At 40.5% G+C, this 26,340-nt stretch overlaps 2 protein-coding genes across 4 annotated transcripts in view; both read right to left on the reverse strand.

The window, feature by feature from the left end:
• timm21 (translocase of inner mitochondrial membrane 21) lies at positions 1 to 2,780 on the reverse strand. The gene is made up of 6 exons (XM_071414910.1): positions 2,126 to 2,780; positions 1,860 to 1,922; positions 1,648 to 1,745; positions 684 to 757; positions 436 to 541; positions 1 to 242 (listed from the first exon to the last, which is right to left on the reverse strand). Exons 1-6 carry the CDS (start codon positions 2,427 to 2,429, stop codon positions 150 to 152), a joined length of 738 nt encoding a protein of 245 aa, XP_071271011.1. The 5' UTR covers positions 2,430 to 2,780; the 3' UTR covers positions 1 to 149.
• Positions 2,781 to 3,417: 637 nt separating this feature from the next.
• The window catches only part of neto1l (neuropilin (NRP) and tolloid (TLL)-like 1, like), a 165,529-nt gene continuing 142,606 nt past the window's right edge, over positions 3,418 to 26,340 (reverse strand). Inside the window, exons 9-12 of one of the 3 annotated variants that reach the window (XR_011676584.1) lie at positions 13,821 to 14,436; positions 12,646 to 12,718; positions 5,567 to 7,416; positions 3,418 to 5,474 (exon numbers count right to left, since the gene is read on the reverse strand). Coding sequence is in view for 2 of the 3 variants with exons in the window: in XM_071414912.1 (XP_071271013.1) it covers positions 12,658 to 12,718; positions 13,821 to 14,436 (677 nt within the window). In the remaining variant the exon portion in view is untranslated. The remainder of the gene's footprint in view (positions 5,475 to 5,566; positions 7,417 to 12,645; positions 12,719 to 13,820; positions 14,437 to 26,340) is intronic. The other 2 variants (XM_071414912.1, XM_071414913.1) reach the window with 2 other exon arrangements.

Consider the following 26,340-nt stretch of genomic DNA (forward strand, 5'->3'; position numbering starts at 1 on the left):
GACTCTATAAAAAACTTTATTGGCATTTGTTGAAAAACTTTTTGAAACAAACAAGTTCATCAACAAAGTGATGCATTGCCTACATAATCTGAGTGATGCTAGACAGCTGCAGCACCTCTTCAGACCGGGTCAGAGAATCAGTCGCCATCTTATCTGTTATCCTCAATGACAATGGTTCTCCTGGGGTAAGTGTCTACTTCCACAAAGATGTAGCGGAACTCTAACTTTCCAGTTTCAGGGTTCTGTTGAAAGAGTTAAAACATGTTCACCTTATATCACAACAAAAAAAGCCGTTAATGCCAATATTTATTCTCTAATTAATGGAGAATCTTGTTTCTTATATCAATAAAATAATGTCTCTAAATGCTATAGCGTTTAGGTCAATCAAGCAGATAAATTGCACATAAAATAATATGGCTAGGGAATATGTCTAACCTCTTTAGATTCTGTGTGCACAGTTCCCTGCCGGCCTGGTTCTTCTCCCTGGATGTAGAACTTCAGTCTCATGTGCTTCAGTCCATCCTTCATGTACTCCACATGACTGTGGGGGAGAAAATAACATAATAAACATGCTAGTAATCACACTGATGTAAATCACACAGTCTGTTTAATGCAGTGATCTTGTATTCCCATCACAGTGTATAAAGAAAGACCATCATGGTAAAAACAAACGTTGATCTCACCTGATTTTCTGTCTTCTACCTCGGCGGGACGTTTCACCGAAGCACTTGATTGGCTCCCCGAACACGCCAATCACCTGCGGTTTTACAAAGAGGAAGGAAGAGAACAATCAACTTTACACCCTGGCGTCGAATTCGATTTCAGAAATCAATCTTTTCTAAAAGCAGACCATCAAAAATCTGTGTTTTAAACCATTTCACCTGTGTTTTATATTGAAAGTCGACAGTGTTTTTTTGCTTCAATCTTCCCACAAAATGCATTAACGCAACACATTTGGCAGATTTTTTTCTCCATCAGATGACAGACGTGAAACGCTATTTGGCTAGCAGCCACACATAAGTGAATTAGCTTACAATGAAAAAGCAAGGTATTTTTTTTAGCAAAAATGATGCATGGCCATCATATTTATAATATATATCATAGAAAGAATGTAGCCAGCTACATTTCCTAATGTTTTGCTTGAAGTAAATCTTGCATTTTACTTTGATAGAAGAGAAAAACTACACCAGAGGAAAGGACAGGAGAAAAGTAGGCTACACATCCATCAGTCAGAGTGCTGTCTGGTGATCCAATGATGTGAGCAGATCGTGTAACTGAAGCACAACATTTGTCCTTTTACATTCATAATTTGGAGCAAACCCTGACTGAAGCCGAGCAGAATTTACAAAGGGAGGGATTTTAGATCTCCGTTTTATCTTTCCTTTTCTGTGTGAAAAATGCAGAATCCTGTGTTAACGTGACCCCTGACACCACATTGTTTTTATCAATCCTGTGTTTTCAGAGAAGTGCAGATGCAGGGAAAGAGATGAGCCAATGAGATGTAGATGGTTAATGTTGTCTTAACTCAGTTCTCTCATATGCGAAACACATTCCTGCAAAAGGCAAATACATAAATGAACTCAAATGAGATGCAGACTAAGAGTAGATTGTCTTGTTGATGTTATGTTTCTGTGCTTGTTATCTCACCTCTGGGTGTAACCTGGTTTTGTTGAAGGCTTTGCTGTAGACCTTGTTGGGGCTGGAGGAGGAGAACAGCTCCTGGAACACCACATACAACAACCCACCTGAGAGCAAAACACCGAGGTGTCAACAGGTTGGGGCAACACTGTCTTTTAATTAGATTACATCAATTCATCTTTCAATATCATATTCTGGAAGTAAAAAAAAAAAATAATCACCTGTTACTCCGAGTCCAATCAGCACAACTATGAGGTAGGTAAAGTCTTTGCCAGCTTCCTTTACTGTTGCGAGGGAGAGAACTCTGATTATGGTATACCCTTCTAGTTCTAAATTACTTGATAGCTGGAGAAAAGGATGATGCCATTATGCCAATGTCAAAACTTAAAATAGTTTAGTCTCATTCTTATTGTGCAAGTGTGATTAACAAGGCAAAATCCATATGGGCTCGGATTGAATAACAATACATTGTGCTCGACAGGCTTACCTTTATGTGCAGTAGAAGGTCCTTGCCTAGGTACTGACACCTGTCCACCATCCTTCTCTTCTCCTTTACTTCTCAATCTTGTGTCGACAGAAATGCTTCGACTCCGTGTACAAAATAGATTGCTCACAATAGGTGAGCGATTTGCAGTCCTATAGAAAATGAATCTGGATGTTGCAGTAGACGGTTTCTGAAGGTGCAAATTGTTCTGCATGCGTTTACATATTCGCAGAACGGATTGCGTAGACAGTGTTTGATATTGATGCAAATTACGCTGCACAACTTTCAGTATGAAAGAATACACCATGTTGTCCTCTATTCACGTTGACTTGTTAGCTACTTCAGCTAACAAAAAAACGCACGCTGTATCTTGCCCCTATTTCGCAAAATGTCCCAGTATTAATTAACTGTTACTAAAGTCGAAACATTATACGATATAAATGACCTGATTGCAACACAATTCAATATATACTTCAATAAGTACTTGCAAGAATGTCAGCTTTGAGTTGGGGAGCTTGCTGTTGAACCTCCGGCGCATGCATGTCGTCGTCACTGAACAAGCGCGAAGAGTCGTGGGAGAGTGAGTTTTCTTGGAAGAGGCATTGGCAGTTTAAGTCCATGGCAGGTCCCAGTGGATGAAATCAAAAAGAATTATGTCTTTGATGAAATAGACATCACAGCAATATCACAGATTTTAAAACATGTATATTTTAAACATATATTCTCTTTGGTAATATACTCACGTATTCTAGACTAGTAGGGTAAGACACAGCACTTAGGCTACAACATTATAACAAGGGACAGGTTTGGGTAGGTTACTTTCTAAATGTAATCTGTTACAGTTACTACTTACCTGTCCAAAATTGTAATCAGTAACTTCAGTTTTGGATTACTTTCCTTAAGAGGCATTGGAAGAAGACAAAAAGGATCCATCAAACGCATTGGTGTGTCATCATAGTGGTCTCTGACTTGTGGTCAAACTCGCTCAGGTGGAGCAAACTTACACTTTCGCCTTTTTTCAATGCTGAATTGAATGTCATTGAAAAAAACAGAATGGTGTCATAAAACATTTCCCCAAACATCCTTTCTAAATGTCAAAGTAATCCAAGAAGTAATCATCTAGTTTTTCAAAAGTATCCATCATCTGATTACAATATTTTTGCTGGTAACGTAACTGATTACAGTTTGCTTTATTGTAAACAGATTACATGTACATGTACCCTGACAAGTGACGTTTTTCATGGACAAGCACAAATTAATATCACTTTCCAATATACAAACTCAGTAAGTCTCAATGAGATTAGTATCAGTTTATTGAAAACATTCTGTCCAGCATTTCTTTAACGTGTTACCAAAGTATAGAGATCTCAGCAAACAGATGGGTCTCAAACATACACATACACGATATACACAAAAGTGTGTGGACACCTCTTCAAATGAGTGGATTCGGCTATTTCAGTCACAACCGTTGCTGACAGGTGTATAAAATCGAGCACACAGCCATGCAATCTCCATAGAAAACGTTGGCAGTAGAATGGCCTTACTGAAGAGCACAGTGATGTCTATGAGCAACAACGGCTCAGTTGTGAAGTGTTAGGCCACACAAGCTCACAGAACGGGACCTCCAAGTGCTGAAGCGCTTAGCACATAAAAATAATCTGTCCTCGGTTGCAACACTCACTACCGAGTTCCAAACTGCCTCTGGAGGCAACGTCAGCACAATAACTGTTCTTCGGGAGCTTCATGAAATGGGTTTCCATGGAGGAGCAGCTGCAGACAAGCCTAAGATCACCATGCGCAATGCCGAGCGTCAACTGGAGTGGTGTAAAGCTTACTGCCATTGGATTCTGGAGCAGTGGAAACGCTTTACCATCTGGCAGTCCAATGGACTAATCTGTGTTTGGCAGATGCCAGGAGAACGTTACCTGACCGAATGCATAGTGCCAACTGTAAAGTTGGGTGGAGGAGGATTAATGGTCTGAGGCTGTTTTTCATGGTTCAGGCCAGGCCCCTTAGCTCCAATGAAGGGAAATCTTAACGCTACCGCATACAATTAAATTCTAGACGATTCTGTGCTTCCAACTTTGTGGCAACAGTTTGGGGAAGGACCTTTCCTGTTTCAGCATGACAATGCCCCCGTGCAAAGTGAGATCCATACAGAAATCGTTTGTCAAGATCGGTGTGGAAGAACTTCCCTGGCCAGCACAGAGCTGTGACCTCAACCCCGTTGAACACCTTTGCAATGAATTGGAACACAGACTGCGAGCCAGGCCTAATCGCCCAACATCCTTACCCGACTTCACTAATGCTCTTGTGGCAAGTCCCCGCAGCAATGTTCCAACATCTAGTGGAAAGCCTTCCCAGAAGAGTGGAGGCTGTTATAGCAACAAAGGCGGGACCAGCTCCATATTAATGCCCATGATTTTGGAGTGAGATGTTCGACGAGCAAGTGTCCACATACTTTTGGTCACGTGGTGTATTTTGAATGACAGGAAATAAAATATTGTAAAGGATAGGCTATGGGGCAATAAAGGAATTAGGTAGTAGCCTAATTCATGATCAGTAATTGAGCACACATTTTTTTACTGTAGCTTAGTGTGTATGGACAAGCCACTAGTACAACCATTCCCAATGTTTGAGATCCTAGTTGGAAATCTGACTGGAAATTCTCAAAATTGGGATCTCTGGAAAAACAATTTCATTAGGCTACTCTCTGAAGAGGTCTGTGACTTGTCATAGAAACTACATATTACATCCCAATGTCCCATTTCTGTCCTCAGAAATCCCCAAAGAGATCTTTCATGTCTAGTGGATTAACACTAAGGTTAATGCCCTTCATGACATCACAACATTCTCTTGGGTGTGACACTCCACCCGGGGAAAGAACTCGAGCCATAATAGAGGGAGGGAAACATAACAGCGATACATACTGTGGATTTCCAGATGGTATTTCAGCACCAAAATGACATCCTTACGTTTGATAAATAAAAAAATCATTAATAAAGTTTCAAAGAACAGGTTCAGTTTTTCAGTCCATGAACAATGTACATTAAAGGTATTTATTCTTCTTTTAAAGTTTCGGTCCAGTATCTGAGTATCAGGATATGTGTCCGTTGGCTTTACAATCTCAGCCACTTGAGAAACACAAACAGGGCATCTCACCTGTCATCCAAACAAAATAAACCAACGCATACACAAACAAGCTTCTGTTTTTCCTTATCACAACACTCTAAATTGGTTTTGCCGCTCAATTCAAGTGCAACAGTTCTCTCAAGATGCACGAGGGAGATTAATGTTAGTTCCATGTCAAACTTGGCAAGATGCAGAAGAATGATGAATCTGTCTGAAGTATCTGTAGAGAAATGAAAACACCATTACTTTTAGTGTACTCTAGTCCACAATAACTACAACAACAGTTTATTACAGTTTGATATGTCACTTTACCTCTCTGTCTCTCCATCCTGAAGTTTCATTAGAACAGATTACTGCGTAAATCAAATGTGACCCTAAAGCATTAACACGTTACAACATACAGTAGGCCTATTTGCAGTATGTTGCCCATATTGTGCATGTGTTAAGACATTACTGTATTGTTGCAGTCTCTCTCTGTGTGTGTTTACACAGCGTCAGTATTGATTCACATGGTCTCTTAAGTTCACATTACAGTTATACAATAACAGTATCACTAGCTGTGTCAAAATGAAGTGAACAAATAACATTAACTGAACACATAAACTTACGCAGTGCATTACAAAAAAACAACAACAACATTAACATAAACAACAGCAAACGAGAAAACTGAGCAAGCATATCAAATTAAACTAAAGATTGATTTATTGTTGGGATATTGAAGGCGTCAGCATAGTTGCAATGATGTAGTGTAGACAAACCATGCAGGCAATAACATAAATCCTATTGTCGACACTGTAACAACTCCCTCAAAATGTTCAAGTGAGAGTGGACTGGAATTACATTACATTTGAGTGGAGATCAAAATGTTTTGATTTAGCATAGTCCTTGTGTGGCTAAACGGTGTATCTTAATGGGGGGCGTTTGTGAGAGTGTGTTGTGTGCGTGCATGTGTGTATGTTTGCACTCATATTTATTTACTTGCAACCAAATTAATTTCATTTGAACAATAAGGACTGGTGAAACACATGACAAAATAATTAGATAAAACCTTAAAATAAAAATTATTAAGCTTTATTGTTTATTTTCTTACAAAGCATTCATAAAATCAGTCCTGAACAGTATTATTTATGTCTTTAAAAAGTCTCCTCTTTTCAAATACCCCCCAGTAGAAAAGTCTGAGTACAAAGATTACAGGCTACTAAAAGAGAGGGTGTGACAAATCAACTGAATTTACATTGTTTATGTCAAATAATAAACAACTACACTTAGAATTTTTTTTAATTTGTGAGAGGAATCAACATTTGAAAATGAAAATGTTAAAGATTAGTTTTGTATTGACATTTGACTTTCAATTTAGTTGAATTAGCATGCAATCAATTAATACCACTCATAAATCTTTTATGGAAATATTTCCTTTGTTTATGATATAGTGAACTTATTTATAATGAGATACATGTACTGTATTAGTGGATGACTTGACTTTCAATCTAGATGTTAGTTTGTTCATGTTTTAATGGATATAAAAAGCATGCACAAGTCATACCATAGCATTTTCAATTATCATAGAAAGTTTTTTTTTTCTTATTCAGAGAGGGGTAATTACACTGAGGTTAGTTACTGAGTAGGCCTTATTGCCTAATTATTACTGATAAATGTTACATCTTTCCTCAAACTGAAAAATTGCAAGCATTGATACCCCAAAATATCATTTATAATATGCTGCAAAAATCCTACAAAAACACATGCTCTAAACATTGAACTGAGGAAGGTTTTCTAATCACAATAGTCCTTTGATGAATTTGAGCAACAAACTTGCATCTCACAATGTAGATATTCATCCAAAATGTTTTGTTTGATAATAATGTACCTTGTTAATGTCCAGTCAATAAGATTACAAAATCTGAAGTGACAATAGTGGGTCTGATTAGAAGCCTACTTAAATTCAAGTTTCAATTATTTTAAGCCAGTCTATATACAGGCAATTGTTTTTATCACTCTAGCTACTTTCATCCAGTTTGTTACATATTTCATATTCTCTATTTCCATAAGTCCTTCATCACCATCACCATCGCCATTATGCTGATGTGAATCTCCGCTCCGTATTTTCATATTTCATTGAAGCCCGTTCGTACTGATCCAGGATTGTACTATTCTCAAGAAGTCTATATGATGGAAACAATGCAACATAATGTAGAGCGTAAACAAACACACAAACACACATACACACTCACCGGACTAAGCATTTCTTACCCTGAATGACACTTAGGGTAACAGTTTATTTGAATGTCCCAGCATAATACTAACATGAGGGAGTCATGGCTTAAAGGTGACATTCAATAAGCGCAATGATAGTCTAGACAACCTTATGTTGGCATTATGATGAAACATCCAAATAAAGTGTTACCCAACAAAGACATAAAATAAAATGATTTTACATTAATGCAACTTAAAATTGAAGACAACAGTACAGTCCATGAGTCAGGGGGGTCTCATAGCGATTTTTTGAAGGTCAATGTCCCTAGAGTTGGAAAATGTGTGGTAGCAGTGCATCAATGGTAGCTTCCTCTGTGTTAAAACTCTTTATTTCATCCCTCCGTCCCATTCATTTTTCCCATAGGGATTTTACCCCAAAGAATGTCAGTATACAATGTCAGTATATCACTTATACTCTTCAGTCATATATCATTGGAACGCTTAGATTCACAGCTATTCATCAGACATATTTTCTGAATGTTTAGGTCAACAGAACTTTGACCTTTGACCTCTAGGGTACATATTAGAATTACCTGTATGAATTGCTTTAAAAAGGAAACGTGATACATTTTAAACTTTATTTGACAAGATGTTCTGAAAGGTCATAAAATTACCATTCAAATGATATATAATATAATCAATTTCGAAAGCACCAGCTACAACTATCGTTAAAAGAAAATCGCAAATATTGTGCCATCGACATTAGAATGTTGCAAGCTTAGCCAGTGAATTCTATGTAATGGGGAAGCTATGTTTTGGGATTCTAACTTTGGTGATAGAGGAATCAAATTGCACACACCCAGCTAGAACAGGTTTTTAAAAAGATTTGTAGACACAGTACAGGGCCATCACAGAATTCACTCATTAACCCCACAGAAGCCTTTGTCCAATATGGCCGTCAAACAACACAATGGGGTCTTACTATAACATTTTGCATGACCATACCTGTATGAAATATATACTGAGCAAAAATATAAACACAACATGCAACAATTTCAACGAATTTACTGAGTTACAGTTCATATAAGGAAATCAGTCAATTGAAATAAATTCATTAGGCCCTAATCTATGGATTTCACATGACTGGGCAGGGGCACAGTCATGGGTGGGTCTAGGAGGGCATAGGCCCACCCACTGGGGAGCCAGGCCCAACCAATCAGAAGTAGTTTCCCCCCAAAAACGTGCTTTATTACAGACAGAAATACTCCTCAGTTTCATCAGCTATGTGAGTGGCTGGTCTCAGACAATCCCGCAGGTGAAGAAGTCGGATGTGGAGTCCTCGGCTGGCGTGGTGACACGTGGTCTGCATTTGTGAGGCCGGTTGGACGTACTGCCAAATTCTCTAAAACAACGTTGGAGGTGGCTTATGGTAGAGAAATAAACATCAATTCTCTGGCAACAGCTCTGGTGGACATTCCTGCAGTCAGCATGCCAATTATACACTCCCTCAAAACTTGAGACATCTGTGGCATTGTGTTGTGTGACAAAACTGCACATTTTAGTGTGGGCTTTTATTGTCCTGAGCACAAGGTGCACCTGTGTAATGATCATGCTGTTTAATCAGATTCTTGATATGCCACACTTGTCAGGTGGATGGATTATCTTGGCAAAGGAGAAATGCTCACTAACAGGGATGCAAACAAATTTGTGCACAAAATTTGAGAGAAATAAGCTTTTTGTGTGTATGGAAAATGTCTGGGATCTTTAATTTCAGCTAATGACACATGGGACCAACACTTTACATTTTGCGTTGATATTTATGTTCAGTATAATTGTAGTATGCCCTAAAATATCTTAAAATGTTCATAGTGTTTTAGAATACACAACCAAATGAGCAAGGTGGGCCAGATAAGGAATGATTATTCACAGAATTGTGGTAAGAATGTGCCTAAAAAGCTGTCAGAATCACTGACTTATGAACACAATAGCATCAACAATTGTAATATTTGATCCATAAACATGTAAAATGGACATGTACATGTGAATAATCATGGATGTGAGCTTATTAAAATGATATACAATGTTATCCTAGTAACTGTTTTCATTATGAGGACTATAAACCTGCCCCGTACTTTCCATTACAATGTAGTAAAATCCAATGTTGGGCCTGTTGAGGTCAATTATATTACTTGTAGTATTCTAGTAACAGACTAATCTGCTACAGCCCCAGAGTAAGAATGCATCTTAATTTAGACTAACTATGTGTAATGGTTTGCTGCTCTCAACATCAGGTGAAAACAGATTGACATTTCTATGGAATTTGACATTGTAATGTATGCGACACATTTCTAGTCCTCTGTTTAATGAAAACAATTAATATGATAACATTGTATATCATTTTAATCTGCTCACATCAATGACATCACATGTACATATCCATTTTACATGTTTGAAGATTCAATTTAGCAATTATTCCTCATAACATCTGCAGAAATCAGCGACTCGTAAAGCTTTTTTGGGCACATTCTTATCACGATTCTGTGAATAATTGAACATCTTTATATACAGTGCCTTCGGAAAATATTCAGACTGCTTCACTTTCTTCACATTTTGTTATGTACTTACTGTAACATTTATTAAATCGTATGACGCTACAAGCTTTGCACACCTGTATTTGGGGAGTTTCTCCCATTCTTCTCTGCAGATCCTCTCAAGCACTGTCAGGTTGGACAGGGAGCGTTGCTGCACAGCTATTTTCAGGTCTCTCCAGAGATGTTCGATCGAGTTCAAGTCCGGGCTCTGGCTGGGCCACTCAAGGACATTCAGAGACTTGTCCCGAAGCCACTCTTGCATTGTCTTGGCTGTGTGCTTAGGGTTGTTGTCCTGTTGGAAGGTGAACCTTCACCCTCAGTCTGAGGTCCTGAGTGCTCTGGAGCAGGTTTTCCTCAAGGATCTCTCTGTACTTTGCTCTGTTTATCTTTGCCTCGATCCTGACTAGTCTCCCAGTCCCTGCCGCTGAAAAACATATCCACAGCATGATGCTGCCACCACCATGCTTCACCGTAGGGATGGCGCAAGGTTTACTCCAGACGTTACACTTGGCATTCAGGCCAAAAAGTTAAATCTTGGTTTCATCAGTCCAGACAATATTGTTTCTCACGGTCTGAGAGTCTTTAGGTAATTTTTGGCAAACTCCAAGCAGGCTGTCATGTGCCTTTTACTGAGGAGTGGCTTCCATCTGGCCACTCTACCATAAAGGCCTGATTGGTGGAGTGCTGCAGAGATGGTTGTCATTCTGGAAGGTTCTCTCATCTCCACAGAGGAACTCTAGAGCTCTGTCAGAGTGACCATCAGGTTCTTGGTCACTTCCCCGACAAAGGCCTTTCTCCCCCGATTGCTAGTTTGGCCCAGGCGGCCAGCTCTAGGAAGAGTCTTGGTGGTTCCAAACATCTTCCAATTAAGAATGATGGAGGCCACTGTGTTCTTAGGGACCTACAATGATGCAACCATTTTTCCCCAGATCCCCGGATATGTGCCTCGACACAATCCTTTGACCTCATGGCTTGGTTTTTGCTCTGACATGCACTGCCAACTGTGGGATCTTATATAGACAGGTGTGTGCTTTTCCAAATCCTGTCCAATCAATATAATTTACCACAGGTCGACTCCAATCAAGTTGTAGAAACATCTCCAGGATGATCAATGGAAACAGGATGCACCTGAGCTCAATTTCAAGTCTCATAGCAAATGATCTGAATACTTATGTAAATAAGGTATTTCTGTTTTGTATTTTTATATATATTTGCAAACATTTATAAAAACCTGTTTTCGCTTTGTCATAATGGGGTATTGTGTGTAGATTGTTCAGGATTTTTTTTGTTTAATCAATTTTAGAATAAGGCTGTAACTTAACAAAATGTGGAAAAAGTCGAGGGGTCTGAATGCTTTCCGAAGGTACTGTATCTGGCACACCTGGCACATTTTGATGTGTATTCTACATCACTATGAACATTTAAAGATATTTTTGGGTATACTACAATTATATTTCATACAGGTATGGTCATGCAAAATGATTAAATAAACCCAATTGTGTTGTTTGGTGGCCATATTGGTAATAGGCTTCTTGGCTTAATACATGGATTCTGTGATGGCCCTGTATCTACAAGCCTCTTCCATAACATTATAGTCCAAAAACATAACTGCCCCATTACATGGAATTCTATGGTTAAGCTTCAAACATTATAATGTCAATGGCACAATATTTGCGATTTCCTTAACAATAGTTGTAGCTGGTGCATTCAAAGTTGGTTACAGTATATTTTATATAATTTAAAAGGTAACTTCATGACCTTTCAGAACCACTTTTCAAACAAAGTTGAACATGATTCAGGATTTAATGCACTTCTATCACACATTTTCCAACACTAAGGACAGAGATCTTCAACAAAATCACTATGAGACACATCATCCCAAGTGAGCTGTACAGATCATATTTGGGGGTCTGGCTCATGGACTAGTAGGCTTGAAAAGCCATGGTCAGTATTTCATTCATTCAACAAGTCAAGACAACAGGAGAATACCGTGTAAGTGTGACTTCAGTAAACCTTAGTAATGTCTGAAAACATTCCAGGTGACTAACCTGTTTAGAATGAGGACTGTGACTTTAGTATTGGTGTATGTAGTACTATTAATGTGCTTAATTAAAAGTGTGCTAATTAAATATCTGTATGTTAAATAATACAGCTATGATCTGTTTGTGCTACGAGGCTAAAAGAAATACAGGTTAAAGGTGAGAATCATCCTTATTTTCCACAGGTTCAACAGAAAATGACTGGAAAAGTCCATGCTAATAAATAATAAAATGTTGCTCATGATATGACCTCGGTAAGAAGAGGACACATACATGAGCTTCAAATCAACCACGCAAAAAAATAGCAGCCAAATTTCACACAAAAACTCACCATAAACCAAGATGGCCGCAAGCAGAGGAACCATCTTGATGACAACAATGAACCATATAAAAAAATCTAACAAACAAAACAAACTAAATCCAGAATAACTTCACAAAAAAGTCAACATCAAAACTACATAAAACTACCATTACTGAGATATTGACTTATATGGTCAAACGATGACCTACACAGAAACATAAAATATGTTTATTGTTGTATAAGGGGAGGGGGGGGGGGGGGGCTTACCTTGAGATTGCCTTACACCCTAGTCGTGTTGTATTCTGATTCGTGTTTGCTCAAAGAGCCAATGAGGCAGAACCTGAAATGTCACCGCTCTGTCGTTTAATATCAAACTCTTTTTTGCATAGAGATTATCATATGTACTGTAAATGCATATATTGGCTACATAAAAGCAGAACATTTCAACAGAGTTTTGAACTCTGGAAGTCTTGCATGCATAGAAATGGCTGTGCTGGACATTATAGTTAAAACTTTTTCAGGTATACAGGTTGAATACAGTAGAGCACACATAGTGCATGCATAGCAAAGGTACTTTATCTTGGAAGTTATTTTGGAAGTCCAAGAAGTGTAAACATTTAATTTATCAAGCCATCAAGGTGCAGATATCTGTACAATCAAATATAATTGAAGAAAACAGATTTGTGCCAACTTTACCACATAAAAAAAATAACACAGTTAACTTTTACTATTAACAAAGTTATTTTGTGTTTATATCTTTTGAGTTTACAAAATAAAGTTATTTGCATTCAAAATTGATTAACCAATAATCTCTTTAACAGTGGCAGGCACCAATACAAGCCCTTCTGTTGAGAGTCACTACAGACTGAATTGATCTACATGTCCTCTATAGAAAAGAGGTGTGTGTTTGTCTGATACATTGCAAATGTCGTGCACTCTATTTGCACGTCATAAATCTGTATTTTAATTCAAGATGGATATCTGAAAACCTAACAAGGACACTGGCAATGTTTCTTGGTACTGAGCATGGGTTGGAGCTACATAGATAGATAAAGAAAGCAATATAGAGACAGAGACAAAGAAAGAGAGTGAATGTGTGTGAAAGAGTGAGATAGAGAGTGAGATAAATAGACAGGGAGGGGAGGAAGATAGTGGGTGAGAAAGAAAGTGAGGGGGCAGGTCTCACTACCACAGCATAACTCTTTATGGATGATAGCAGAGTTGACAAGAAGTAGGAAGATCAAAGATCAAAGCAAAAAAGGAAGCTACAACCTACAAAAAAAAAAGAAGAATGAGAGAAAGAACAAAAATAGAGGGGGATTAAAAAATGTTTAAAAAGGAAGAAAATCAATGTCACCCTCCCCCATGACATCTTCTATTAGGATGTCTTCATTGACATGGATTGATTGACCATGGATCATTGGAAATCTATAGATACTGACCGCTGGACTGCCTTCTCGTGACGCGACAGTCGGTGGCTCGTCGTGGGAACCTCTTCCAGGTCGTCATCGAGGTCGCACCCGTTGTCGGCCGCTTCCTGTGAGTAGCTGTGCTTCATCACCAGTATGCTGCGCCGGTTCCCTGTGGCAACGCTGGGCAGCAGCGGCCGTACCGGCTGTGGTGGAAGGTCCGTGAGGAGGGTCTCGCGCGTGCTCAGGTTGCCGCGGCTACCCCGCCCACTGAGTGACAGCTGGGACAGGTGGGCGGAGCCTGGGTTGGAGGCGAAGCCACAGTGGTGGTCATGGACGCAGCGTGAGGATGAGCGGCGGAGCGCGTGGTAGTTCTCGAAGTCCTCCGCCAGGTCGACTAGGTCCGCGGAGGCTGCAGTGGCGTGCGTGGCGCTCCGTAGCGTGCAGAGCTCGTAGTGCGGCGGCTCGAAGACCTCCTGGAACATGGTGGGGTCGAAGTCCTCACGCCGGAGGATGTACTTCTTCCTGGGCTGTTTGATCTGAACGATGACGGACACAATGAGGAGGATGAGGACGATACAACAGGTGACGCCGATAATGGTGCCGTTTGTGTTGTTCAGGTTGTCCAGGATATTGGCTTTCCTCTTCTCTGTTGGAGGAGGGAGACAGATGGGGGGAGAGAGAAGGAAAGAAATAGAGAGATAGGTGGGAGGGAGAGAGACAGTGAGAGAGGAGCAAATAGTGGTGATCAGGAGACATTTGAATGTTTCTCTTTTAGAGAGTGTGTTGTTTTCTGCTTCCATCTTTGTGAATGCAGCCATGTGGTGAAACACATTGCAGTTCTATAGGTTTTCCACTGTGCGGGGCTGCCCCTTTAAGAAATGGCCAACTTACACACACACACACACACACAATCAAATTAAATGAAATCTTATTTGTCACATGCGTCGAATACAAGTGATGTAGACTTTACCGTGAAATGCTTGCTTACGAGCCCTTCCCAATGATGCAGAGTTTAAAAATAATAATCAAAATAGCAACACAAGAGGAATAAAATAAAATACACAAGAATGGAGCTATATATCAGAAGTACCATTACCAGATCAATATGCAGAGGTACGAGGTAGATCTGTACATGAAGGATAAAGGGTAAAGTGACTAGACATCAGGATAGATAATAATAAGAGTAAAATAAAGAACAGAGTAGCAGCAGCAAATGATGAGTGTAGAAGTGTGTGTGAGTGTGTGTAATGTGTAAGTATGTGTGTATGTATGTGTGTGCATATGTGATTTCACACCTGGCGAAAAGATTACTGTAGCTCTGTTGGAATAATTTTTATAGATAACTTTGTCATCTTCTGGAAACAAAAGATGGTCTACAGCAGGTGTTCCCAAACAGGGGTACGCGGAATGCTGTCGGGGGTACGCCAAAAAAGAATGTGATTCACATAAAATATATCTATTTATTTATTTATTTAATTTTTGCACTTTTTTTCTTCTTCACAGTTTCAAACAGTCCATTTATATTTTCCAACGGAGCTATACATTTGGGTGAGTTTTTTTTCTCACCTGAGTAGCCTCGTTTCACTGCCAAAAATAAAATTTAACCATCTAGTGTTCAGCGAAATAACAACACAATGTCAAATACAGGTAGCCTAGTCAAATAATTAACATCCAATCACACTAACTGTTACTTTCTTGCGGGAATTCCACTTAGCGGTCTGTATGTAGCCAAACGTAGCTGCTGCTCATGTTGGTATCTGTACTAATGGCGCAAAAGCCATGACAAGGAGACATAGCGGAGTGGTAACGCTCGTGCGAGCAGTTGCTCTCGACGCCACTTGGGTACACTGCAGTATCCACGAGAGGCTCTTGCTGCCAAGGGAATGCCTGACAGCTTGAAAGACGTTTTGGACACTACAGTGAAAATGGTTAACTTTGTTAAAGCAAGGCCCCTGAACTCTCGTTATTTTCTGCATTATGCAATGATATGGGCAGCGACCATGTAACGCTTTTACAACACACAGAAGTGCACTGGTTATCAAGGAGCAACGTATTGACACGTTTCTTTAAATTGAGAGACGAGCTTAAAGTTTTGATTACTGACCATCATTTTCACTTGTCTGACCGCTTGCATGTTGACGAGTTTCTCACATGACTGACCTATCTGGGTGATGTTCTTTCTCACCTGAATGATTTGAATCTAGGATTACAGGGACTCTTCGCAACTATAATCAATGTGCAGGACAAAATTGAGGCTATGATTAAGAAGTTGGAGCTCTTCTCTGTTTGCATTAACAAGGACAACACAGGTCTTTCCATCATTGTATGATTTTTTGTATGCAAATTAACTCAAGATTACAGACAATGTCAAATGTGATATAGCGAAGCACCTGAGAGAGCTGGGTGTGCAATTACTTTCCCGAAATGGATGACACAAACAACTGGATTTGTTATTCCTTTCATGCCCTGCCTCCAGTTCACTTACCGATATCTGAACAAGAGAGCCTCATCGAAATTGCAACAAGTGGTTCTGTGAGAATTTGATTTAATCAGAAGTCACTGCCAGATTTCTGGATTTGGCTGCGCTCAGAGTATCCTGCCTTGGCAAATCGAGCTGTTAAGACACTGATGCCCTTTGCAACCACGTACCTTTGTGAGAGTGGATTCTCAGCCCTCACTAGCATGAGAACTAAATACAGGCACAGACTGTGTGTGGAAAATGATTTAAATCGGCGTCCCGTCGAAGGAACAGTTGTAAATCATGCAGCGCCTTATGTCAAGATCGTAGATTTTAGAGAAACAACAAATGTCGGTACAGATAAGTGTCTTATATCGGCTGAAAGCTTAAGTTCTTGTTAATATAACTCCACTGTCTTATTTACAGTAGCTATTACTGCGAAAAAAATACCATGTTATTGTTTGAAGAGAGCTCCTAACAACAACACTTTTTTCACCGCGATAGGTTTGATAAATTCACCACTGAAGGTGAAATGTGTACTTACATTCTGAAATCTTGCTCTGATTTATCATCCAAAAGCTCCCAGAGATAACATTAAGTGTCGTTTTGTTAGATAAAATCCTTTTTCATTTCCTTAAAAGGTCCATATAGCATGCATGATCAATTTTGTATCTCGTTAAATTTGCAAAGAAAGGAATCTGTGAAAATCTCACCCTAAATGTTGTTTCAACGAGTCAAATCACGTTCGTATGTATTCCTCAGAGGTCCTAGAACGTAGGAAGACTTCACTATATCATTTGGGGTGTAGTATATCCTATAGGACACCATATTTGGTCAGAGAGCGACGCCTTCATGGCACGCCGATGACGCGGGCGGTCATCACTTGAACGACTGTATCTTTGTCAAATAAGCACCAATCAAGGTCAAACAAAGCTAGCTAGATAGCCAATGAGCCATGTATATGTCGTAACATGTAGCTACTAACCTTGTACGACAGCATGCCTTTTCATTTTGGACAGAAATTATTCAGAGTTATGAAAACTGGTTGTTTTGCAAATGTTGAACTTATAATATGGCTACGAATACTTGGAAAGCTAAATCAAAGTCCAAGTATACAGATTTGACGATATTCTTGCAGAAAAATGTAATATGAATGCGAATGTCTCCTTCACAATTTGCCCAAATGTACCTGGGGACTTCACACTAAAAGTCTTGTAGTTCACTCATTCTTCAAGTTATCCGTCTGAAACTTTGCACATACACTGCTGCCATCTTGTTGACAATATCGGAATTACAAACAGAGTGATGGCTAGAACTGGGACCTTTCTCTTGCCCTTCAAAGATGGTGGTCGTTTTTTTCTTTGTATTTTCTTCTATCAGATCTATTGTGTTATATTCTCCTACATTCAATTCACGTTTCCACAAACTTCAAAGTGTTTCCTTTCAAATGGTATCAAGAATATGCATATCCTTGCTTCAGGGCCTGAGCTACAGGAAGTTCGATTTGGGTATGTCATTTAGGCAAAAATTGGAAAAAAAGGGGTCTATCTCTAACAAGTTAACAACACTATCAACAAGGCCCTAGTTTTGTTGCACCTGGACTACTGTCCAGTCATGTGGTCAGTGCCTCAGAGAGGGACGTAGGGAAATTACAATTGGCTCAGAACAGGGCAGCACGGCTGGCACTTAAATGAACACGGAGAGCTAACATTAATAATATGCATGGCAATCTATCATCTCTCTCTTACACATACACATGATAAGACACACACACTCTACACACACGTACACATGGATTGTGTATTGTAGATATGTGGTAGTAGAGTAGTGGACTGAGGGCACACACTTAATCTGTTGTGAAAAGTGTTATGAAATGTAATGTCATGTAATATTTTAAATCATCCTCCCGAGCGGCGCAGCGGTCTAAGGCACTGCATCGCAGTGCTTGAGGCGTTCCCACAGGCCCCGGTTCAATCCCAGGCTGTTTCACAGCCAGCACACAATTGGCCCAGCGTCATCCAGGTTAGGGGAGGGCTTGGCCGGTTGGGATGGCCTTGTCCCATAGCACTCTAGCAACTCCTTGTGGCAGGCCGGGCACCTGCAAGCTGACTCCGGTCATCAATTGTACTGTGCTTCCACCGACACATTGGTGCGGCTGGCTTCCGGGTTAAGCGAGCAGTGGGGCTTGGCTGGGTTGTGCTTTGGAGGATGCATGGCTCTCAACCTTTGCCTCTCCCAAGTCCGTACTGGAGTTGCAGCGATGGGACAAGACTGTAACTACCAATTGAATATCACAAAATTGGGGAGAAAAAGTTTAAATAAATATACACTACCGGTCAAAAGTTTTAGAACAACTACTCATTGAAGGGTTTTTCTATATTTTTACTATTTTCTACATTGTAGAATAATAGTGACGACATCAAAACTATAAAATAACATATATGGAATCATGTAGTATCACTGGAGAATGCTGTGGTAGCCATGCTGGTTAAGTGTGCCTTGAATTCTAAATAAATCACAGACAGTGTCACCAGCAAAGCCCCCCCACACCATAACACCTCCTCCTCCATGCTTTACGGTGAGAAATACAAATGTGGAGATCATCCGTTCACCCACACCGTGTCTCTCCAATTTGGACTCCAGACCACAGGACACATTCCCACCGGTCTAATGTCCATTGCTTGTGTTTCTTGGCCCAAGCAAGTCTCTTCTTCTTACTGGTGTCCTTTAGTAGTGGTTTCTTTGCAGCAATTCGACCATGAAGTCCTGATTCATAAAGTCTCCTCTGAACAGTTGATGTTGAGATGTGTCTGTTACTTGAACTCTGTGAAGCATTTATTTGGGCTGCAATTTCTGAGACTGGTAACTCTAACGAACTTATCCTCTGCAGCAGAGGTAACTCTGGGTCTTCCTTTTCTGTGGCGGTCCTCATGAGAGCCAGTTTCATCATAGCGCTTGATGGTTTTTGGGACTGCACTTTCAAAGTTATTTTCCGTATTGACTGACCTTCATGTCTTAAAGTAATGATGGACTGTCATTTCTCTTTGCTTATTTGAGCTGTTCTTGCCATAATATGGACTTGGTCTTTCACCAAATAGGGCTATCTTCTGAATACCACCCCTACCTTGTCACAACACAACTGATTGGCTCAAACGCATTAAGAAGGAAAGAAATTCCACAAATTAACTTTCAACAATGCACACCTGTTAATTGAAATGCATTCCAGGTGACTATCTCAAGCTGGTTGAGAGAATGCCAAGAGCGTGCCAAGCTGTCATCAAGGCAAAGGGTGGCTATTTGAAGAATCTCAAATATAAAATATATTTTGATTTGTTTAACACTTTTTTGGTTACTACATGATTCCATATATGTTATTTAATAGTTTTGATGTCTTCACTATTATTCTACAATGTAGAAAATAGTAAAAATAAAGAAAAACACTTGAATGAGTAGGTGTTCTAAAACCTTTGACCGTTAGTGTATATTTTAAATTGTACACTGAACAAAAATATAAAATATGTAAAGTGTTGATCCTATGTTTCATGAGCTGAAATAAAAGATCCCAGAAATGTTCTATATACACAAAAAGCTTATTTCTCTAAAATGTTGTGCACAAATTTGTTTATGAGCATTTCACCTTTGCCACGATAATCCATCCACCTGACAGTTGTGGTATATCATGATCATTACACAGGTGCACCTTGTGCTGGGTACAATAAAAGGCCACTCTAAAATGTACAGTTTTGTCACACAACACATTGGTAAAGATGTCTCAAGTTTTGAGGGAGCATGCAATTGGCATGCTGACTGCAGGAATCTCCACCAGAGTTGTTGCCAGAGAACTGAATGTTAATTCCTCTACCATAAGCTGCTTCCAACGTCGTTTTAGAGAATTTGGCAGTACGTCCAACCGGCCTCACAACGGCAGACCATGTATATGGTGTCGTGTGGGGCAAGCGGTTTGCTGATGTCAACGTTGTGAACAGAGTGCCCCATGCTGGCGGTGGCGTTATGGTATGGGCAGGCATAAGCTACAATCAACAAACACAATTGTATTTTATCGATTGGCAATTTGAATGCACATAAATACCGTAACGAGATCCTGAGGCCCATTGTGAGGCCCATTTTTTTTAAAGGTATCTGTAACTAACCGATGCATATCTGTCTCCCAGTCATGTGAAATCCATATCAGCTGGCAGCTTCATTAAATAGTACCCACAAAACACCAGTCTCAATGTCAACAATGAAGAGGCGACTCTGGGATGCTGGCCTTCTAGGCAGAGTTGAAAAGAAAAAGCCATATGTCAGACTGGCCAATAAAAATAAAAGATTAAGATGAGCAAAAGAACACAGACACTGGACAGAGATATGGCTTTTTCTTTGCAACTCTGCCTAGAAGGCCAGCATCCCGGAGTCGCCTCTTCACTGTTGACGTTGAGACTGGTGTTTTGCGGGTACTATTTAATGAAGCTGCCAGTTGAGGACTTGTGAGGTGTCTGTTTCTCAAACTAGACACTCTAATGTACTTGTCTTCTTGCTCAGTTGTGCACCGGGGCCTCCCACTCCTCTTTCTATTCTGGTTAGAGCCAGTTTGCGCTGTTCTGTGAAGGGAGTAGTACATAGCGTTGTATGAGATTGTTGGCAATTTCTCGCATGGAATAGCCTTCATTTCTCAGAACAGGAATAGGCTGACGAGTTTCAGAAGAAAGTTCTTTGTTTCTGGCCATTTTGAGCCTGTAATCGAACCCACATATGCTGATGCTCCAGATACTCAACTAGTCTAAAGAAGGACAGTTATATTGCTTTTTTAATCAGGACAACAGTTTTCAGCTGCTGTGCTAACATAATTGCAAAAGGGTTTTCTAATAATCAATTAGCCTTTTAAAATGATAAGCTTGGATTAGCTAACACAACGTGCCATTGGAACACAGGAGTGATGGTTGCTGATAATGGGCCTCTGTACGCCTATGTAGATATTCCATAAAAAATCTGCCGTTTCCAGCTACAATAGTCATTTACAACATTAACAATGTCTATCTACACTGTATTTCTGATACATTTTATGTTATTTTAATGGGGAAAAAAATGTATTTTTCTTTCAAATACAAGGCCATTTTTAAGTGACCCCAAACTTTTGAACGGTAGTGTATATATATAAATATAATTGTAACTTTTTTTGTATATATATATATTTATTTTTCACAATTTTTAAAACTCTTCTGCGATCCCATTTTCATATCAGGCGACCCCACATGGGGTTGTGACCACTAGTTTTGGAACCGCTGCCTCACTCACTCACTCACTCACACACACTACATTGACACGGTCAGAGTGGCGGAGGTGTTGTTGCCTACCCTCAACACCTGGGGACGGCCCGTCAGGAAGTCCATGATCCAGTTGCAGACGGAGGGGTTATGTCCCAGGATCCCTAGCTTGGTGATGAGCTTGGAGGGGACTATGGTGTTGAACGCTGAGCTGTAGTCTATGAACAGCATTCTCACATAGTTATTTCCCCTCTTGTCCATGTGGGGGAGGGTAGTGTGATGTGAAATTGAGATTACGTAATCTGTGGATCTGTTGGGGCGTGAATTGGAGTGGGTCTAGGGTATCTGGGAAGATGGTGTTGATGTGTGTCATGACCAATCTTTCAAAGCACTTCAAAACTACAGATGCGAGTGCTCCAGGGTGATAGTAATTTAGGCAGGTTACCTTGGAGCTCTTGGGAACAGACAATGGTGGTCACCTTGAAACGTTGGGATTACAGACTGGGACAAGGAGAGATTGAAAATGTCCCTGAAGACACTTGTCAGCTGGTCTGTGCATGCTTTGAGAAAGCGCCCTGGTATTCTGTCCTTGTGAAATAGCGACTTTCACCCAAGGCACAGTGTTAAATTCCTCGAAGCGAGCATAAAAGGTATTTAGCTCGTTTGGGAGTTCTGCATCGCTGGGAAACTCACGTCTGGGTTTCCCTTTGCAATCTGTTATCGTCTGCAAGGCCTGCCACAAATGACGAGTGTCGGAGCTGGTGTAATAGGATTCCACCTTCCTCCTATATTGTCCTTTTGCATGTTTGATGTCTCGTCAGAGGTCGTAGCGGGCTTTCTTGTATGCGTCCAGGTCCGTGTCCCGTTCCTTGTAAGTGGTAGCTCTAGCCTTTAGCCCAGCGTGGATATTGCCAATAATCCATGGTTTTTTGTTTGTATACATTCTTAAAGTCACTGTGGGGACGACATCGTCTATGCACATATTATTATTATAATAATTTTTTTTAGGGGGTAGATCAGCTTTAATATTGCAGATAGATTGTGGCTTCTATCAATGTAATTACTGCATAAGTACCAATCCCCCATACATGTTTGGGTATATATATATAATTTATTTTATTTTATATACTGTATATATTAAAAAATATATGTTTTCCTTATTTTACCCTAACCCTACCATCCCTACCCTAATTGGAGAAAACTAATGGACAACAATACTTAGGCTTCTACTTCCAGTTTATGCTATATACAAGTCTATGCACTTATTGATGAAGCCCATGATTGATGTGGTAAATACCTCAATGTTATTGGATGAATCCTGGAACATTTCCCAGTCTCTACTAGCAAAACAGTCTTGTAGCCTCGTGTCTGTTTCGTCCGACCACTTCTGTATTGAGTGCATCACTGGTACTTCCTGTTTGAGCTTTCATTTGTAAACAGGAAGTAGGAGAATGGAGTCATGGTCAGATTTGCCGAAAGGAGGACGAGGGAGGGCCTTGTATGCATTTATGTGGGTAGAATAAAAGTGGTCTATAGTTTTAGCGCCCCTAGTGCAGGAGACGTGTTGGTAGAAGTGAGGTAAGACAGTTTTAAGTCTCCCCTCGTTAAAGTCTACGCCCACCAGAAACGCTGCCTTTGGGTGAGCGGTTTCTTGTTTGTTTATGCCCCCCCCCCCACACACACACACACACACACACACACACACACACACACACACACACACACACACACACACACACACACACACACACACACACACACACACACACACACACACACACACACAGCGAGACCTTTGTAAAAGATCACACCCCAGCAGATGGATGCATCACAATTAACATGCAAAGATGATTCCCAACACACAGAGGAAATGAACCACAAGATAAAGATCAAGATGTTATTGATGAACAGCAGCTGGGTGAAAAGGTTAGCAGTCAAGGAGTTAAGGCCGTTCCGCCAGAGAGCTTACAAAGAGCACAGAACACTAACAATGTGGATAGAAGCTGCCAATAGGGAGAGGGCTGACATTTAATGTATACACTGTGATGGATATACATTTTGTGTGGTGAGTGTGTGTGTATAATTTTTACAGTGTGTGTTTGTGAGTGTGTCTGTGTGTGTGTTTGAAGGTGCCTGGGTTCAGTGTGGTCAACTCCCCAGTTAAAGCAGCAACATTTACAGCACATCCAGACATGAGAGGAAAGCAGAAAAAAAAAACTAAATACATGACATTTTACTGCTAATGAGGAAAGATACAGGCAAGAGCTATACATTACCAGGGACAGGGGGGAAGAGCTGGAAACTAGCTAAGCAGAACAAAAACATGTCCGGACAAGATGCTGACAGATACAGATTTTCAAGACTAGGAACTTGTATGGACGATGGAGGCTTAGAAGGTGAGAAATAAGCCCACACAGGCTTAACAATGGCTGTAAATTGCTGTTGTTTGTCATTGGGCTCTGCCCAGGGTTACACAGAGGAACAAAAGTGCATCTAGAGGACAGGTTTGGCGGCTGCCTGGGTTCGAACTCTGGTCACCAGCAAGGCTCCCAATGGCGTAGCCTGCTAAACTAAAGGAGCTGGAAGGAACCATTCATCCAGCCTTAGCAGAGTCATGATAGCATGTGCACCAACCCACTAGAACCACTAGACTTGACTCCTCCCAGTAGCAGTCAGTCTGTGGGAACACAGGCTGTATTGATTGACCAGAAGCTCGGAGGATACGGAGGTAGACCTAAGGATCATAGTATGGATCTATTTGGACAGCTACAAGAACAGATGGAAGCATGAGAAATAAGGAGAGAGTTGGGGAGAAGGTTGAGAGGGACAGAATTCTGGTAATAAAGTAGGAAGGAATGGATTACCAGTACAATGTCTGTGATTGACCCTGAGGACCAAGAATATAAAGAGGAAGGGGTTGTATGGATCACAGGTGGCTGGTGACACCTTAACTGGGGAAGACGGGCTCATAGTAATGGCTGGAATGGAATGAATGGAATGGTATCAAACACATGATAGCATTCCATTCACTCCATTCTGGCCATTTTATGAGCCGTCCCCCGCTCACCAGCCTCCTGTGGTATGGATCTAATAGGAGAAACAGAGAGTGTATAGAGAACACTGAGAAAACAGAGAAGCATTGAAGATCAGGAAAGAGCTGAGAGGGACAGAGTTCAGGAAATACAATAAGAAGCATTGGATTATCTAAGGACTTTGTCATCATTGAGGATAGAGCGGTATTGGCAGTGGATCATGACATGGGATCAGTAGAACAGGATATATTATTTAGGAAGTGTGAACCAGGATCAGGTATGGATTGAGAGGTTGAGAGGAATACATAGGTAATTCTGCTGAATGCTTGTGTATGGAAAATACATGGAAATCCTGAGCTTCTGGTATGGATTAGGCGGGATGGAATTATATTAGTTGCGTGTGAAGGAACCAATGTGGGATATGCATGTATTCACAGTGGATTGGACCGGATTGACGTGGGATTTAATGTGGATCATGTGATCATGTCGAGAGGGAGAGAGTTGTGAGAGATGGAGACAGAGAGGTCCAGAGAGGTGGGAGAGAGACACACAGGATGATTGAACGATACATACAGTTGAAGTTGGAAGTTTAAAACTCATTTTTCAACCGCTCCACAAATTTCTTGTTAACAAACTATAGTTTTAGAAAGTCAGTTAGGACATCTACTTTGTGCATGAGACAAGTCATTTTTCCAACAATTGTTTACAGACAGATTATTTCACTTATAATTCACTGTATCACAATTCCAGTGGGTCAGAAGTTTACCTACAGTACACTAAGTTGACCGTGCCTTTAAACAGCTTGGAAAATTCCAGAAAATGATGTCATGGCTTTAGAAGCTTCTGATAGGCTAATTGACATCATTTGAGTCAATTGAAGGTGTACCTGTGGATGTATTTCAAGGCCTACCTTCAAACTCAGTGCCTCTTTGCTTGACATCATGGGAAAATCAAAAGAAATCCACAAGTCTGGTTCATCCTTGGGAGCAATTTCCAAATGCTTGAAGGTACCACGTTCATCTGTACAAACAATAGTACGCAAGAATAAACACCATGGGACCACGCAGCCATCATACCGCTCAGGAAGGAGACACATTCTGTCTCCTTGAGATGAACGTACTTTGGTGCGAAAAGTGCAAATCAATCCCAGAACAACAGCAAAGGACCTTGTGAAGATGCTGGAGGAAACGGGTACAAAAGTATCTCTATCCACAGTAAAACAAGTCCTATATCGACATAACCTGAAAGGCCGCTCATCAAGGAAGAAGCCACTGCTCCAAAACCGCCATAAAAAGCCAGACTATGGTTTGCAACTGCACATGGAGAAATTTCCTCTGGTCTGATGAAACAAAAATAAAACTGTTTGGCCATAATGACCATCGTTATGTTTGGAGGAAAAAGGGGGAGGCTTGCAAGCCAAAGAACACCATCCCAACCGTCAAGCACGGGCATGGCATCATCATGTTGTGGGGGTGCTTTGCTGCAGGAGGGACTGGTGCACTTCACAAAATAGATGGCATCATGAGAAAGGAAAAGTATGTGGATATATTGAAGCAACATCTCAAGACATCAGTCAGGAAGTTAAAGCTTGGTCGCAAATGGGTCTTCCAAATGGACAATGACCCCAAGCATACTTCCAAAGTTGTGGTAAAATGGCTTAAGGACAACAAAGTCAAGGTATTGGAGTGGCCATCACAAACCTCAATCCTATAGAACATTTGTGAAAAAGCGTGTGCGAGCAAGGAGGCCTACAAACCTGACTCAGTTACACCAGCTCTGTCTGGAGGAAAAGGCCA

Source organism: Salvelinus alpinus, chromosome 8, assembly GCF_045679555.1.
Source record: "Salvelinus alpinus chromosome 8, SLU_Salpinus.1, whole genome shotgun sequence".
NCBI lineage: Eukaryota > Metazoa > Chordata > Actinopteri > Salmoniformes > Salmonidae > Salvelinus > Salvelinus alpinus.

Bases quoted from the DNA above. Each gene is read 5' to 3' on its own strand.
- timm21 (XM_071414910.1), bottom strand. From the start codon at position 2,429: ATGGTGTATTCTTTCATACTGAAAGTTGTGCAGCGTAATTTGCATCAA. The intron at 542-683 runs GTGAGATCAACG...TCTCCCCCACAG, and splicing joins GGTAGAAGACAGAAAATCAG to TCATGTGGAGTACATGAAGG. The intron at 243-435 runs GTTAGACATATT...CTCTTTCAACAG, and splicing joins TGCACACAGAATCTAAAGAG to AACCCTGAAACTGGAAAGTT.